This window comes from Lagenorhynchus albirostris, chromosome 17, assembly GCF_949774975.1.
Source record: "Lagenorhynchus albirostris chromosome 17, mLagAlb1.1, whole genome shotgun sequence".
In the NCBI taxonomy this organism is placed as follows: Eukaryota; Metazoa; Chordata; class Mammalia; order Artiodactyla; family Delphinidae; genus Lagenorhynchus; species Lagenorhynchus albirostris.
This window is the reverse complement of record NC_083111.1, coordinates 9,196,302-9,213,135: the sequence shown is the minus strand read 5'-3', so window position 1 is coordinate 9,213,135 and position 16,834 is coordinate 9,196,302. Positions and strand designations below refer to the sequence as shown.

Below are 16,834 nucleotides of genomic sequence, written 5' to 3'. Positions count from 1 at the left end.
CATTTGTGGCCCTGGAGTCTAGAAGAATTTCCGGCACGTAGTAGGTGCTCAACTGTTTACTGAATGAGAGACAGTCGAATCCAAAAATGTTAAATCTGTGATTGCTAGTTGTATACTTAAAACTCTAAAGCATGCAACTCCCATATCTCCAGCTCTGCCCTGTTTTTAGATAAAAATTAGGTCATATCGTATTAATACCTGAATCTTCCCTTCCCGCAAAAAGTCCTCCCTCCAACTAGGTATTTCAGAGAGGCCCAGGCAGGTATACACACACTCACAGATCAGGGGCGGCTGCCCTCACTGTCTCTCTACTGGCTCAACCAGACAATCGCTGCTTCAAGCACTCTGCCTGAGCGTCTGGTACCCACCCCGCCAGGTGTGCTCTGGGCACATTCTCGTTGCCATGGTCCCAGCCTCTCATGGATAGCACAGCACGGCCCGCCCGCCTGGGGCCGGAGCCAGGAGGCTGCCTCCTCTCCCATTTGCTATGTCCAGTTAGAAGGACCCCACAGCAGAGCCTTGGGGCTTTAACTTTTAAATATTTAGTGAGAAATCTTGGAGTTCACCACCCCCCAAATGAACATTCTTTTATGTAGATCGTTGTACTCTTAAGCAATTATTTCCTCAGATCTAAGTCTCTGGGTTGAACTGCATGTCCTCTTTTTTTTTTTCTTTTTTCCCCAGGGCATTTTTTGGGACCTTTGTTTTCAGGACTGTGGATTGCCAAACGATCTGGAGAGGTCCTGCCAGCTTACCCTCCCACCAGAAACTTAGGTTGATTTCCTAATGCTTTTATCAGCAATCATTTACATCTTCCTTTTTAATCAAGTCCCTTCATCTTTTTTTTTAATTACAGTTTATGCAAACTTCTTAGAGATGCATGAATATCAAGTTTTATAGAAATACATTTTGGAAACCTTTGAATTATGAAAATTCCAATTTCATGTAGTACAAACTGAAGCAAATACTATTTGAAGCACTATTTGAACTTGGTTAATTTGCATAACTGATTTCCAGAACTAACTCACAGGGCAAGGCTAGGTAAACACTCTCTGGAGTTGGTTTTTGGTTATTTACAATGCTGGGTAGTGTACTAAAGGCCACCATTAAGTAAACTGACTGTGGGTGCCTGATTGCCTCATTCCTTCTAAAAACTTCACATACAGATATTTATTCCTGTTTCCAGAATGAGGCCACCTATATAAATAATTTTCATGTAACAGGAATATTATGTATTAACATTTATCTATGAAAAAAGACAAATTAGCTTTTTTTTCTTTTCCTATTCTTAATCTGATGTTAAATAATAACTGTAGGACAGGCGGACTCTCAACCACTGCGCCACCAGGGAAGCCCTGTACCTCTTAAAGGAAAGGTCAAAACAGGGATGGATATTCCTGGTAAGCAGGAGTCATAATTCAAGTCTAGAAGAAGGGAGTGAACAGAATCAAAAACACAGATAAAGCTGATATTTTATTTATGAAACCTAAGATGCCATTGATTGTAAATGGCAGCATTATTTTGTGTATTACTTAGAAAAACATTATGATACACTGCTTTCTTATCACCCAAATATTTTATATTTATAGAACGAACTATTTTAGACTTAGATAAATATTATTATCATATACCACTCAATAACTCTTGTAAATACATTAAAAAGTAGAATACTGGGACTTCCCTGGTGGCACAGTGGTTAAGAATCCGCCTGCCAACGCAGGGGACACGGGTTCGATCCCTGGTCTGGGAAGATCCCACATGCCGCAGAGCAGCTAAGCCCGTGAGCCACAACTACTGAAGCCCGCACACCTAGAGCCCGTTGCTCCACAACAAGAGAAGCCACCGCAATGAGAGGCCCGCGCACCACAAGGAAGAGTAGCCCCCGCTCGCCTCAACTAGAGAAAGCCTGCGTGCAGCCGCAAACGCTCAACGCAGATAAAAATAAAATAAAATAATTTTAAAAAAAGCAAAATACTGCATTTCAGTGAGTCTAAGACTTTTTAAAAAATATTTTTACATTGCAGAAATCAGTAAGTATATTGTAATCAGTGTTGCCACAGCAATGCATCGTAGTTCAATGTCTCTTTACTTTTATAACATATATAAGAAATGTAGTCTTACAATACATGGCACCGTAGCTTCAATGAAAGATGATGTGAACAAAATACTTCGGTTAATGCATTCCTAAAACATCTTCACACCCAGGGACGATCTCTTTTGTATCACTCTTTAACTGACAGTCATCCATGTCCATGGTTTTCTATACAATTATTATTCCCATCTGGCATTAAAATGCAACATTTGTTAAAAGAGTCCTCGAGGGCTTCCCTGGTGGCGCAGTGGTTGGGGGTCCGCCTGCCGATGCGGGGGACGCGGGTTCGTGCCCCGGTCCGGGAGGATCCCACATGCCGCGGAGCAGCTGGGCCCGTGAGCCGTGGCCGCTGAGCCTGTGCGTCCGGAGCCTGTGCTCCGCCACGGGAGAGGCCGCGGCAGTGGTAGGCCCGCGAACCGCAAAAAAAAAAAAAAAAAAAAGAGTCCTCGAAAGAACTAAGCCTCGTTTGTTCTGGACTCTAAGCCAGGTTTACAATTTAGTAGAACTACTTTATTTTGACATTAGGAATGTTGATAATTACATGTGATTCACCAATGCCCCCATCTCCTGCCCATGACCTTTTGGTTTGCACCGCTGATCTTTTGGTTGACAGAGGATAAAAGATTGCACCAACTGCAGCCTTTGTGGAAAACATTTTGGTGGTTTCTCAAAAGATTAATCATAGGACTACAATACAGTGCAGAAGGTCCACTCCTAGGTATATATCCAGAAGACTTGAAAGTAGAGACTCAAACAAATACTTGTACAGCAAAGCTCATAGCAACATCATTCACAATAGCCAAAAGACGGAAGCAACCCAAGTGCCCATCAAGTGAAGAATGGATAAAGAAAATGTAGTAGATACATACAATGAAATACTATTCAGCCATAAAAAGAAATGCAATTTTGATATTTGCTACAACATGGATGGACCTTGAAAACATTATGTTACATGGGCTGGCAGGGAGAAGAGTTATTGTTTACTGAGTACAGAGTTTTGGTTGAGGGTAATGAAAAAGTTTGAAGAATAGGTAGTGGTGAATACCTTGTGAGTGTATTTAATGCCACCTAATCGTACAGTTATGAATGATTGAACTGATACATATTTTCTTATGTATATTTTTCCACACACAAAAAAGTTTGCACCATTATTTTATCTTCAGATTGCTTCCACGTCATGCACACTCCCTCTGTAAGTCTTCATGCTTGCCTTTTTGCGGTGTGCAGGCAACATCTACTGTGTCACAACCATGGCCTGGACAATAGCAATTGTAAGAAGCCATTTACATGTATCCCAAATTCAGAGATGAAAAATGTGTGCCTCAGAAGGAATGAAATGAGGGTCAGGGACTTGGGCTAGAATTAGGTGTCGGTATTTAAGGTCACTAGGACAGTAATCAGAAGAGACTACATGTGATCCTGAGATAAATTCACTTGGCGACGTGGGTAGCAAAGTAGCAGACACAAAATTAGCTGATTTAAATTAGTAATCAGTTCAGTTAGAACTCAGTGCCAGAGTCACAAAGCAAAGAATGTGTGTGAGCATTTTGGCACGTTGAAGCAAAAAACTTAATAATGACATATAATCTACATAAGTATATATTAAATATATGTGATACACGTAATGAACCTGACAATGAACAGATCTTGAACAAACATAAGGATGCTCTTTTGATACCCTGCATCTGTAGTTACTACAACACACTTTCACCTATATTATTTCATTTGACTTGACCGTTGCAACATCCCAATGAGGTAATCAAAGGAACCCCTTTCAGAGAGGAGCCAGGCGCTTCCTCAGGGTCACGTCTGCTGCCAAACAGAATCAGGGTCCAACTCTGGCTTTCTGACTCCAAAGCCCAGGTCCTTTTCCCTCACCACAGGAATGGACCAGTAAGTACCCAGTTTACACCCTCAGTCCACAGTCCACAGACGTGGGGATACTTGACTGAGGGGGAAGCTAGGTCCTTCTGGAACATTCCCTGTTCTGCAACAGGTGTATAATACAAATCTTTCCCCCATATCAAGCCCAGAGGGACCTGAAGCTATCTATCAGAGTAACAGAGCAATGGAGAAAAAGGACCACGTTGAGTTCTAAGGGCTCCCAGATATTATGAAGCTAATCCCCAGAGCCCCAAAATACCTCTATGGTTTCCATCAGAATGAGGCTTATGGAGATAAGTGATAGATGAAGTCTTGACCTGAGTTTATTTTAGTGAATCTGATGGGATAGAAGACTGATCCTATGGTCACTTCCTCACTCGCAGAATAGATAATGGGAATAAGCATATTTGGTATCTGGTCATATCGGTCATGACCCATGGAGTACGTGCTATTTTAGTACAAAGAGCCAAAAAGAATCCCTCAAAACGGACCACCTTGCTCTCTCTCTCCACCCACCCCCAATGCCAATCTCCCGTATTATCTCCAAGGTAGTAACCCAGAAGCAGGACCACATCCCTAGGTAACTGCAGAAATTGGGGCTATTTAACTTGCTCCTTCAGTTAGCAAAAGCCAAATGGTTCTTAGAAGGTGACTCTGAATTATTACAAACGTGAGCCGGTGGTGATGCCAGTTATAGCTGAGGTTCCAAGATGTGGTTTCTTGACAGGAGCAAATAAACATTGTGCTATTGACCTAAGAAAAAGGGCTCTCCAAGCCCCTATCAGTGAAGATAATCAGAAGCAAGTTGCCTTTAGGCAGCTGGGATCCAGATCTTACCCGGGGCTGTGCAAACTCTCTTGCTTTCTTACTTCATCCAGACACCTTGATTGTCTTAATATGCCACACTGGTTGGTCAGACAGGGCTCTGACCAGAAACAGATGGCACACTCAAATTGGATAATTTAGGATATAGTTTAATAAAGGGACTATTTACAACAGTGAAGAGGTGGAAAACAAAGTCATTACCACCCTCAGGTTTGGTACTGGTTTAGTGTCCACCCAAAATTCATGTCCTTCCCAGAACTCAGACCGTGACCTTATTTGGAAATAGGAGGAGCGGACAAATAAACTCCTGTATTAAATTGGTCGCATAACCCCACAGAAAACAGCATTTCTTAAGTGAATTTAAAACGCAAGTATTTTGACTGTATATCCCTAATAAGATATAGTTGGAAAAATAAAGAAAGGTTTTTATTATTCATCTTTATTCATTTTATCCTGTACACACAAGGTGTTTTGGGTCAGAAACAGAGTTCTTACTAAACATTTACAGTAAATTAAGTGGGTTGGTTCCCCTTGTCCCATTCCTTGACCCCAGGGCAACTTGATGAATACTAAAGGATAATTTTCCTACATGAGTGGCCAAACACCCCTACTAAGGAGTGTTGAGGAAAAATGATTCATCTTTGCATAAAAGGAGGTTGTCCTCCACCCCTCCTAAAAGGGTCTCCTCCTTAGACCTCCAGACCTTTGGTGTGTATATAAAATCTCCCCAGGAGCTAAAGAGATCTACTCCCTTTGATTCTCAGCTTCTACTATTTAGAGCTGTCTCCTCATTCTGGGATAGCCATTCCAGTCTTCCTGGCACTGTGGGGACTTAACCTAGGGACTGAGATGTGGTCATCTGGCTTTCTCCAGGAGATTAGAGAAGTCTTCCTATCCTTTCAGGTCAGAGCAATTAACTAGACACACTGCTACATAATCTAATCCTCATGGTATGTAAAGATGTTTCTGTGAGCCTAGGTCTTTTTATAGAAACAACAAGCAATCCAGGCAAGTTTAATTTCCCCACAGACATATCCTAAGGACAAAAAGGACCACAAGGAAATCTTTAACAGCATTCAGTGATCTTATTTCTTAACAGTATTATTGATACTGCTAATTTTAAACTTTTACATGTAAATTATATGATTAAAACATCTAAGTATGTCAATATCAGTAAGGGGTAAGATATCCAGTGTAAGGGAACAGGGTTACAAATATAAAATCAAAGGTCAGTAACACCATGGCAAGCTTCAGTTTGGGAAAAATAGGTCTGGACTCATGAAGCATCTTCTGCTTTAAAACAATGCACTTTCTGCTTCTGTTCACTAAAGACACCTAGAAACCAAGACACTCCAGTAGAAATGAGCAAGAATGCGAGCGCCTTTGTGCCTCTCCAATCACCATCTGCCCCCCATGGGGACCCACGTTTCTAATACACAGTAGTTCTGCCAGGTTTTATGCTTGTTATCGATGGAACAATCCAGCATGAACTCTTTAATGCCTGCCTTCTCTAACTCTACCTATGTTTGTGAGATGCATCCACGCTGTGTGTGGTTGGTTTGTTCATTCTCATTATATAGAGTGCTTGAGTGTCTGAATATACCAAAATTTATTCATCCCCCCTATTGTTGATGGACAGTTTCGAGAAATGGAATATTTCCTGCCGTATCAATAAGCAAAGGATTTCACAGTCATCAGCAATTGCAGCCCTCCAACGTGAGTCTGTGAGCTCTGAGGAAACTCCGGAAGGAAAGAATACCTGCCATCTAGCAGCCATCAGACTGCAGCCACTCCCTACGGCGAGCCCTGAGGAAACCTAGGATGTGAAAATACAGGATACTGACCCCAGATAGCTGAGGTGCATATCAAAGGAAGAATTTCAGTGAGACCAGACTCTTGCGTCTTCCCATACATAGAAAAGCGCTAAATTCCTAAACTTGGGATATCTGGTTTTCTTTAATTTACAACAATCTTTTGATGTTCCCAACGACCTGCCCTTTGTTGCAAAACTTCTGTATAACCTGACTCCCCAGTCGCCTTGTCTCCTCGGAGAGTTTTCTCCGGGTTACTTGAGATGCTGCCTCCTGGGCTTGATGTCCTAAAAATTCCCTCCAAATGAAATATAACTCTCAAATTTTAGGTTGTGAATAATTTTTTAAGTCCACAGTTTCATTGCTTCCAACTTGGGATACAACAAATAGAGCTCCTACAAACATTTTTTTACATTTTTTTTGGTTGAACATATGGTACTCTTTGTTGAATATATGTATTCTACATATATAGACACATTTTGTTACACCCATGTTATACATATGAATATATGTGCATATACATAGAGTGAAAGTGCTGGTCATAAGGCATGAATATTTTCAGCTTTAGTAAATATTGCCAACCAGTTAATGAGAACAGTCAAGCATTTATCTTACCTTTCCCATAAAAACTAAATTTCAAGTTAACGAAATAGTTCATAACGGCAAGCTCCTATTCCCAGAAAGATTCTTTCTAATAAATTAGGAGAGAATGGTAAGATAGAAAATGACCATTTTGCAATCCCTAATAAAGTAATGGGCCTAAGCACAGATTGTCATCAGCAAATGCAAAACCACTGGGTAAAAGGGAAATGGAAAACTTTAAAATGGATGGATTGGGGTGACAGCATCTAAACCAGCTAATCAAGCAGTACCGTAAACCAAATGGACCACACGGATATTATGCAAAGAAGATGCAAAGATCCAAGGAAGAGTCACCTCATGAAATAGTCTTCCCAGAGTAAGACTACCTAAATCTAATCAAACATCTAGATCTACTTATTGTAAACCCATCTAACACTGTTCAGAATAGAGTAGCGCCTGTCAAGGGCTACTATCAAGTCTCTTTCAGACATCTAAGGACTGGAAAATTACTGAAGACAAAAAGTTACAGATTCTCAGCACATCCTGTAGAAGCACAGCCAGTGCAGATACAGCTGTGGACCAGAACAGATGTGAACCACCCCTCCCTGCTGCACCTTGCTCTTTGAAACTCAATAAAAGACTCAAAGCCCCACCATTTGGGGTCAACGCCACTCTGTGCGTCTGGCCCCTTTCCTCCCTTGCAAAGTGAATAAAAACTTTCTTTTCTTCCCTTGTTAATACTTCTGTGAATTCTTTCACAACCCGCATGGACTCACCTAACACTTATCATAAGAAATGCAGGGGAAAGAGGAACAATTCAATGATACCACAAAAAAGCAATCCACCACATCTAGAATGTGGCAAATCCTAAGGAATATTGACCTGGTTACTCCAACGAAGTATTTAATTTTTTTTTAAAAAAAGAGGAGAGCTCCTTTTTACACTTAGGCCAACCAACCAAATGAAGCGTGCGCATTTAGGTGTATCCTAATTTGAATAGATTAAAAGGGATATTTTTGAGACAAGCAGGGGAATTTGAATATAGACCGGGTATTAGATGATATTGGGGAATTGTTGCTAATTTTTTTAGGTGTGAAAAATGGTATTTTGATAATATAATAGAAAAAAAATGCACATTTAAGTATTTACCAGGAAAATGATCCTTTAAAATGTTACAGTTTATTAAAAAAGCAGAGGAGGGCTGCCCTGGTGGTGCAATGATTAAGAACCCACCTGCCAATGCAAGGGACACGGATTCGAGCCCTGGTCTGGGAAGATCCCACATGCCGTGAAGCAACTAATCCTGTGTGCCACAACTACTGAGGCTGCTCAGCCCCTGCTCGCCACAACTAGAGAAAGCCCGTGTGCAGCAACAAAGACCCAACGCAGCCAAAAATATCAATCAATAAATAAATAAAAGCAAAGGAGACCGATAAAACAAGACTGGCAAAATCTCATTGATTGCTGCAGCAGCCTGTTCATTAGTGTTCACTAGTAGTCTCTTTCTGTTTAAAATTTTCCACCATAAACATTACTTTAAAATTTTTAAAATAAATTTACATCATTCCAAGTGATGTAGGATAAAATTGTGCTTCAGGGGAAAACTGTGCACTGTATGGACTCCAGAGCACTCCCTCTGAATGATCTGATTCTGATTCTATCTAGGTTATTTCACAACACCATAAATTATAGCTCACTGATGGCAATGATAGCTACCTAAAAGCATGCAAATTCTGCCCTACCTGGTAGAGTTTCAATTGGCCTCCTCCCTTCACGGTGGAAGAAGTTAGTTTTGTCTCCATTTGCACATTCATTTCAACATCCTTTATTCCATGTAAATGTGTGCTATTTTGATTTCTCCTTTGAGCCTCATAACATCTGCCTGGTTCCCTGCTTACAAGTTAAATAAAAAATCCTTAACACATGTTCATTTTTATATCTGTATGAGAGTCATAATTGTACGTTTTTGGAAGTTATCTCTTAATGATAATAAATAGTATTTATGTCTTTTTGTGAAGCTGAAAGTAAAATAATTGGTATACTTATGAATTATTACATGTTAATAAATAGTTGCTAAATAATTTCAGAGTAAACTGTAAGTTAGTTGTACAAATATTAACTAATTTTCCTTCCATTTTTTGTTTTCATTTCCTTATGCCACTAGTTCCAGAAACCCCTCTGGAATCTTTGTATCAGAGGCCTGGATGTATGTGCAGGAAGCAGGTGAGCTTGCCAGAGCAATATATGAGCGAAGACACTTCAAAACAAAGAGTGAGTAACATCTCCAGAAAACTCATGCCAGGAATTCTAAATGCTTTTTCAGATCTAAGATACATTGTTGAAAGACAGAAGGATGGTCTGCATTACTTAGCAAAACTGTCTGTTTAGGTCTTCTGCCCATTTTTGGATTGGACTGTTTGTTTTTTTGATATTGAGCTCCATGAGCTGTTTGTATATTTTGGAGATTAATCCTTTGTCTGTTGTTTCATTTGTAAATATTTTCTCCCATTCTGAGGGCTGTCTTTTCGTCTTGTTTATGGTTTCCTTTGCTGTGCAAAAGGTTTTAAGTTTAATTAGGTCCCATTTGTTTATTTTTGTTTTTATTTTCATTACTCTAGGAGGTGGGTCAAAAAAGATCTTGCTGTGATTTATGTCATAGAGTGTTCTGCCTATGTTTTCCTCTAAGAGTTTTATAGTGTCTGGTCTTACATTTAGGTCTTTAATCCATTCGGAGTTTATTTTTGTGTATGGTGTTAGATAGTGTTCTAATTTCATTCTTTTACATGTAGCTGTCCAGTTTTCCCAGCACCACTTATTGAAGAGGCTGTCTTTTCTCCATTGTATGTTCTTGCCTCTTTTGTCGTAAATTAGGTGACCATATGTGTGTGGGTCTATCTCTGGGCTTTCTATCCTATACCATTGATCTATATTTCTGTTTTTGTGCCAGTACCATACTGTCTTGATTACTGTAGCTTTGTGGTATAGTTTGAAGTCAGGGAGCCTGATTCCTCCAGCTCCGTTTTTCTTTCTCAAGATTGCAATAGACATTTCACCAAAGAAGACATACAGATGGCCAAGAGGCACATGAAAAGATGCTCAACATCACTAATTATTAGAAAACTGCAAATCAAAACTACAATGAGGTATCACCTCACACCAGTCAGAGTGGCCATTATCAAAAAATCTAGAAACAACAAATGCTGGAAAGGGTGTGGTGAAAAGGGAACCCTCTTGCACTATTTGTGGGAATGTAAGTTGATACAACCACTTTGGAGAACAGTATGGAGGTTCCTTAAAAACCTGAAAATAGAACAACCATATGACCCAGCAGTCCCACTACTGGGCATATACCCTGAGAAAACCATAATTCAAAAAGACACGTGCACCCCAATGTTCATTGCAGCACTATTTACAATAGCCAGGACATGGAAGCAACCTAAATGTCCATTGACAGATGAATGGATAAAGAAGATGTGGCACATATATACAATGGAATATTACTCATCCATAAAAAGAAACGAAATTGAGTTATTTGTATACAGAATGAAGTAAGTCAGAAAGCGAAAAACAAATACCGTATGCTAACACATATATATGGAATCTAAAAAAAAAAATGGTACTGATGAACCTAGTGGCAGGGCAGGAATAAAGATGTAGACATAGAGAATGGACTTGAGGACACAGAGGGGGGTGGGGGAAGCTGGGGTGAAGTGAGAGTAGCAGCAACATATATACACTACCAAATGTAAAATAGATAGCTAGTGGGAAGAAGCAACATAGCACAGGGAGATCCACTTGGTGCTTTGTGACCACCTAGAGGGGTGGGATAGGGAGGGTGGGAGGGAGACGAAAGAAGGAGGGGATATGGGGATATACATATGCATATGGCTGATTCACAATGTTGTACAACAGAAACTAACACAGTACTGTGAAGCAATTATACTCCAATAAAGATCTATAAAAAGAAAGTAATCAAGATTTCCTGTAGGAGTCTACTCTACCACTTCTCCATCTATTTTTCTTTCTCTTTTCCTCTTTCTTCAATGGTACTAACTGTAGGCACTGGAACTGCTTCACATTTTGGTCACAGATATGCCCTGCTACCACTGTACCTCTTGGCTATTAGGAGCCGTCTCTCACAGCCATCTGGGCTCCATGTTGGTTCCATTTTCACTGAGTTTAATGTTTATCAATCTAAATCAATCAATAAACCTTCTTTTGTGCTTATCTTATAAGAGTTTTACCAGTGCAGACCTAAACAAATTGGACTCCATACCCCATATAGCTCACTTCCAAAAAAGGATGTTATAGCCATGATACTATAGCTATGTCCATGACCTCTCACTGAACATTTTTTTTTTTTTTTTTTTTTTTGGCCACGCTGAATGGCTTGCAAGATCTTAGTTCCCCGACCAGGGATCGAACCCACGCCCCCTTCATTGGGAGCATGGAGTCTTAACCACTGGACTGCCAGGGAAGTCCCTCTCACTAAACTTCCTGCCCTATTTCAAAATAGCAGATGCTAATTACTAAGAACAAGTAGAAAAATGTGTTAAAAAAATTGAAAGAGAAGAAAATATGCTATGTATACTCTTTCTTCTACTAGAAAAGACTGGCTTCCCTTGTAGTTTTCATTAGTCAGAGCTCCAAGTAAGGCTTTGCACAGCCTACACCTTTTGGCTAGTACTTTCTTCCTGATCTCCCCCTCTCGCCCTCACCTGGCATACTTTCCCAATGCGTCCACTAAGCCCAAGCAAATGTCCCCTCTTTATGAAGCCTTCCCAGATCTCCTAGGCAGAGTCAGGAAGGCTTCCTCTGTGTTCTCTACAGCACTTTCTCTCTGCCTCTTTCATGACAGTTTTCATGTTGAATTGTAAGCCTTTACTCCAATAGCTTTCCATCTCACTCCAAGTAAAAATCAAACTTGGAATCTCTAGCCCTCATTTAAGTAAGTACCACAGCTTATTTACTGGATTCTGATGATTTATTCCGCTGGCTTCCCAAGCCTGCTCCACCCGTCCCCCCCACCCCGCCCCCCATCCCTAGTCCAGGCTATCCCTGGTCCAGCCTACTCACCCCTTGCAGGTGTTGATTCAAACATCACTGTAGGTGCTATCCTTCTTCACAGCTTTATGTTTTCCCAGAGCACTTATCACCACCTCTCATTTTCTCTTTTATTGCTTGTTTATCTCATTCCTTGTCTATCTCCCTCCACAAGAATCAAAGCCCCCAAGACGAGGGTTTTGTCTGTTTTGTTTGCTGATGGACCCTCGGTACCTGGAACAAGTTCTGGACACAGAAGCTGCTTAATAACTATTCTTTTCATGAATGAAATGGCAGTCTCTCTCACCTGCCACTGGACATCTTAAAGGCAAAGATTTGGTTTTATTTGTGCGATTCTAGTATTTACCTGTCGCATACTATATATTCAATAATAATTCGTCTCATGGGTTCCCCCTTGGGGAAACAGGTCAACTCTGGGATAGGGCAGAGATCAAGAAAAAGACCAACTTACCGACCTTTCTGGCTTCCACATCACTTTCCTGCTCCGTCTTCATTACCCAGGATCACTTAGATGAGGTCACATAAGGATTCTGGACTCTCTGTTGAGGGACTAGACATGGTGGTGAAGCATAACAGAGGAAGTATAGAGTGTTTAGAAAGATTTGTTTTTGGCACTTACTAGTCATTTATTGGTATATGTCACTAACAGAGTAAAGTGCCAAGAACTGAGAAGACTTTGCCTGGATTGGGAGGAAGGGGAAAAGCAGTGAGTCGGTGAAGGTGCCATTTTGGGATGTGTATTTTGGAAACCACTGTTGTAACACAGTTTGAGGTGAGGAGTCGGTGTGAAGCGGAAGGGGTAGGGAGAAGGGCTCCGCGGCGAGCCTGTCACCAAGACGTGAAGTGGTGGTTCTAAGGCTCCTTCCATTTTCAGGACAAGGAGGGAAGGAAGAAAGGGAGGAAGGGAGGAAGGGAGGAAGGAAGGAAGGGAGGAAGGAAGGAAGGGAGGAAGGAAGGAAGGAAGGGAGGAGGGAGGGAGGAAGGAAGGAAGGGCGGGAGGGGAAAAAGCAAAGTACGCTAGCAGACTATTCTGAAAACATCCCCCCCCCAAAAAAAAAAAAAAAAAACCTAAAAAGGGCTTCCCTGGTGGCGCAGTGGTTGAGAGTCCGCCTGCTGATGCAGGAGACGCGGGTTCGTGCCCGGGTCCAGGAATATCCCACATGCCGCGGAGCGGCTGGGCCCGTGAGCCATGGCCGCTGAGCCTGCGCCTCCGGACCCTGTGCTCCGCAACGGGAGAGGCCGCAACAGTGAGAGGCCCGCGTACCGCAAAACAAAAAACAAAAAACACATCCCAACCAATCACAATCAACTAAGGCAAACAAACTTTGTCATCTTCCCCTTGACGTCGAACATCAGTGCCTTCCTTACTGGGAAGGCTGGGGTTCCGACCTGGAGCTTCCAGAACGCTGAGCACGTCGGGGCTGCCACATGGTTCCGCGTAAGGAGCGGCCGGGCTCACCCCTGCAGGCGGGGCGGGCGGGGGGCGTGCGCGGGCTGCCCGCGGAGGAGGGGCGGAGGCGGGCCCGAGCTCTCCCCGGCGCCCGGGCAGCGGCGGGAGCGGGGCGGCGGGCATGGCGGAGGCGCGGCCGGGGCCGGCGGCGGGGGCGCAGCTCAACGGGCTGCCAGACCACTCGCCGCTGCTGCAGCCCAGCCTGGCCGAGCTGCGGCGCCGGGCTGGGGAAGCGGGCGCTCGGCTGGCGCGGCGGCCGCTCAGCGACGCCTTCCTGCTGCGGTTCCTGCGCGCCCGGGACTTCGATCTGGACCTGGCCTGGCGGGTAAGGGGTTCTCCCCGCCGGGCCGCACCCGGGGGAGAGGCCGGTAAGCCGCGGCTGGGCCCGGACCCTCGCCGACGCCCGGCTCGCCGGCCGGACCTCGGCGGGGACGCGGCCCGAGCGCACCGCGCGGCGGAAGCGGGAGCTCTGAGGATTCCCGCGCTGGTCCTTGCAGTTTCTCTGGGTCATGGAAACGGGAAACCTCGAAAAAAGCTGGAACCTTCTAGGGAGAGGGCCCATTTGACCCCAAGCACTGGAACTCTGCCCTGCACGAGTCTCCCGAACCTATAAAGTTTGGGGGAAATGCTTCACTTTCCGCGGCAGAGAGGGTGAGATAGAAAATGACAGCTGAAAAGTGGGAAGCCTAGAGTTATTCCATCTTAGCAGGTAACTCGACGTTTGGTGGGGGAAATGAAATTGCCAGTAAAACTGAAGATCTAAAGCCAAATCCTAGCAAAAGAGTATTATTAATAGTAACACTTAAGTGTCGAGACGGTAAAGCAGTCCAGAGTGTTCTGAGTGGGGGGATGCGGATGAGGCGCTTCTTTTTTTTTTTTTTTTTTTTTTGCGGTACGCGGGCCTCTCACTGCTGTGGCCTCTCCCGTTGCGGAGCACAGGCTCCGGACGCGCAGGCTCAGCGGCCATGGCTCACTGGCCCAGCCGCTCCGCGGCATGTGGGATCTTCCCAGACAGGGGCACGAACCCGTGTCCCCTGCATCGGCAGGCGGACTCTCAACCACTGCGCCACCAGGGAAGCCCGGCACTTCTTCTGTGGCTCCAGGTGTGTTATGACAGCTGGTTGAGAGCAGGGTGGTGGGAAGACAGGAATCAGAAAGAGGGGTGCGACCTTGAGTTCTGGCACTTCGGACTCAGCATCCTCACCTGTTAAATAACGGTGAAAGGGCCTCCCGCGATGACTGGTTTCCAGGACTGAACATTAACCAGTTTAACGGAACAGGACGTACCCAGCACAGAGCCTGGCACGTAGGAAGTGCTCAGCAGTTGAACTTGATCTAGCCCTTTCTCCAAGTGGCTCGCTCAGTGTCACACGGCGAGCTAGGAGGCAGAGGAAGTATTAGAGTGCAGAGTCCCAGCTGTCTCAGTATGAGGATTTTTGTTGTTGGTAACTAATTTTTAATTGAAAAAGTAAGAAGTACAGACGGTAAAAAAAAAAAATCCATAAATAGTAAAGAATGCAAAGCAAGTTCCTAAAAGTAACTTTCTAAGGGAAAAAATTCCTCACCCCAGACCTTAGCTTGCCAGCCTCCTACCCAGTGGCAGTTACTGTTACCTGTCTCTTACCTTTCCAGGTGTAATCTACAGTCGCACAAGCATATGTATGTGTTTTACATTTTGCCTTTTTAACATAATTTATCATAGAGATGAATCTGTTTCAGCATGTGTCTTATTCTTTTGGGGGCTGTGTACTATTGCATTGTCTCAATTTATTATATTAAAATGTATTAACCAGTCTCCTGTATTGGACATAGGAGTTGTCATCAGACATTGGCAGTGCTGCCGTGCATGCTGTTCATTCCTTCATTCAACGATTATTTTTTGAATTTCTACAATTTGCTTGACAGTTCACAAAACACAGAAACCAAGACACATAGGGTTTCTTCCACACCAACTGGGTATTCTAGTATGTCTTTTTCATTGTATCAATACAAAAATAGGAAAATCCTTATAGGATAAGTTGAACTTGCACAATTGCTGGATGAAGTGCAATGTGCATTTTCAGTGTTGATGAATAGACCAACTGTCCTCCAAAGTGTTTGCACTTATTTTATCACTTCTATGTTATCAATACATAATGGTGTCTTTCCCCGTATTATCACCCATGCTGTGTCACCAAATTTATGATCTGTGTGTCAACCTGCTAGGAACTGGTTCTCATTACTATAATAATAATGAGGAACTGGTTCTCATTATTATTATAATATGCATTTATTTAATTACAAGTGAGGTTAATCATCTTTCATGTATTTATCATTTTTAAATTCCTTTCTAATTAACTGCTTGTTTTGCTATTTTCTTCCACGTTGTTTACATAAAATATAAAACATTTTATTCATATCTTCGTGTATTAAAGAAAATAGGCTGTTGTCCTAGTTTGCGGTTCGTCTTTTGACATCGTCAATGCTATTTTCTTTCTGTGAAGAATTTTAAAGTTTTTATGTAATCAAATGTATTGATTTGATTGTTCTGTGATTGCTTCTAGTTTCATAAGCTCTTCCCTTATGCAAAATTTTCTCTAGTAATTTATGACTTCTCTTTTTTATGTTGAAGTTGTCGATCTACTGCACTTCATTTTGACATTAGGAATGAAATAGGAGCCTACTTATTTCTTTTCTTTTATCAGATGTCTACTAAGCTCTCCTCATACTTACTCAGCAGCTACTAGATATGAAGACAAAATCTCAGGTCCAATGAAAAGTGTAGCTCTAATGGGGTATTAAACATTTATAGGTAACTAACAATTAAAAGTGTATGATTTACAGATTTCATTTTGGTTACTTTTTAAAAAAAATTTTTTTTAAGTTTATTTTATTTTTGGCTGTGTTGGGTCTTCGTTGCTGCGCGCGGGCTTTTCTCTAGTTGCGGTGCGCGGGCTTCTCATTGTGGTGGCTTCTCTTGTTGTGGCACACAGGCTCAGTAGTTGTGGCGCATGGGCTTAGTTGCTCCACGACATGTGGAATCTTCCCAGACCAGGGCTCGAACCCATGTGCCCTGCATTGGCAAATGGATTCTTAACCACTGTGCCACCAGGGAAGTCCCCGTTTTGGTTACTTTTTTAAAATAAT

The 16,834-nt window shown here is 42.6% G+C and overlaps 1 protein-coding gene across 5 annotated transcripts in view; it reads left to right on the top strand.

The window, feature by feature from the left end:
* TTPA (alpha tocopherol transfer protein) overlaps positions 1–16,834 on the top strand; it is a 56,585-nt gene that overhangs the window by 22,291 nt on the left and 17,460 nt on the right. For 3 of the 5 annotated variants that reach the window (XM_060127499.1, XM_060127497.1, XM_060127498.1), the window contains exon 1: positions 13,830–14,033. In XM_060127499.1, coding sequence (XP_059983482.1) covers positions 13,830–14,033 — 204 coding nt within the window. Of the gene's footprint in view, positions 1–9,358; positions 9,466–13,829; positions 14,034–16,834 lie in introns of those variants that run through there. The other 2 variants (XM_060127495.1, XM_060127496.1) reach the window with 1 other exon arrangement.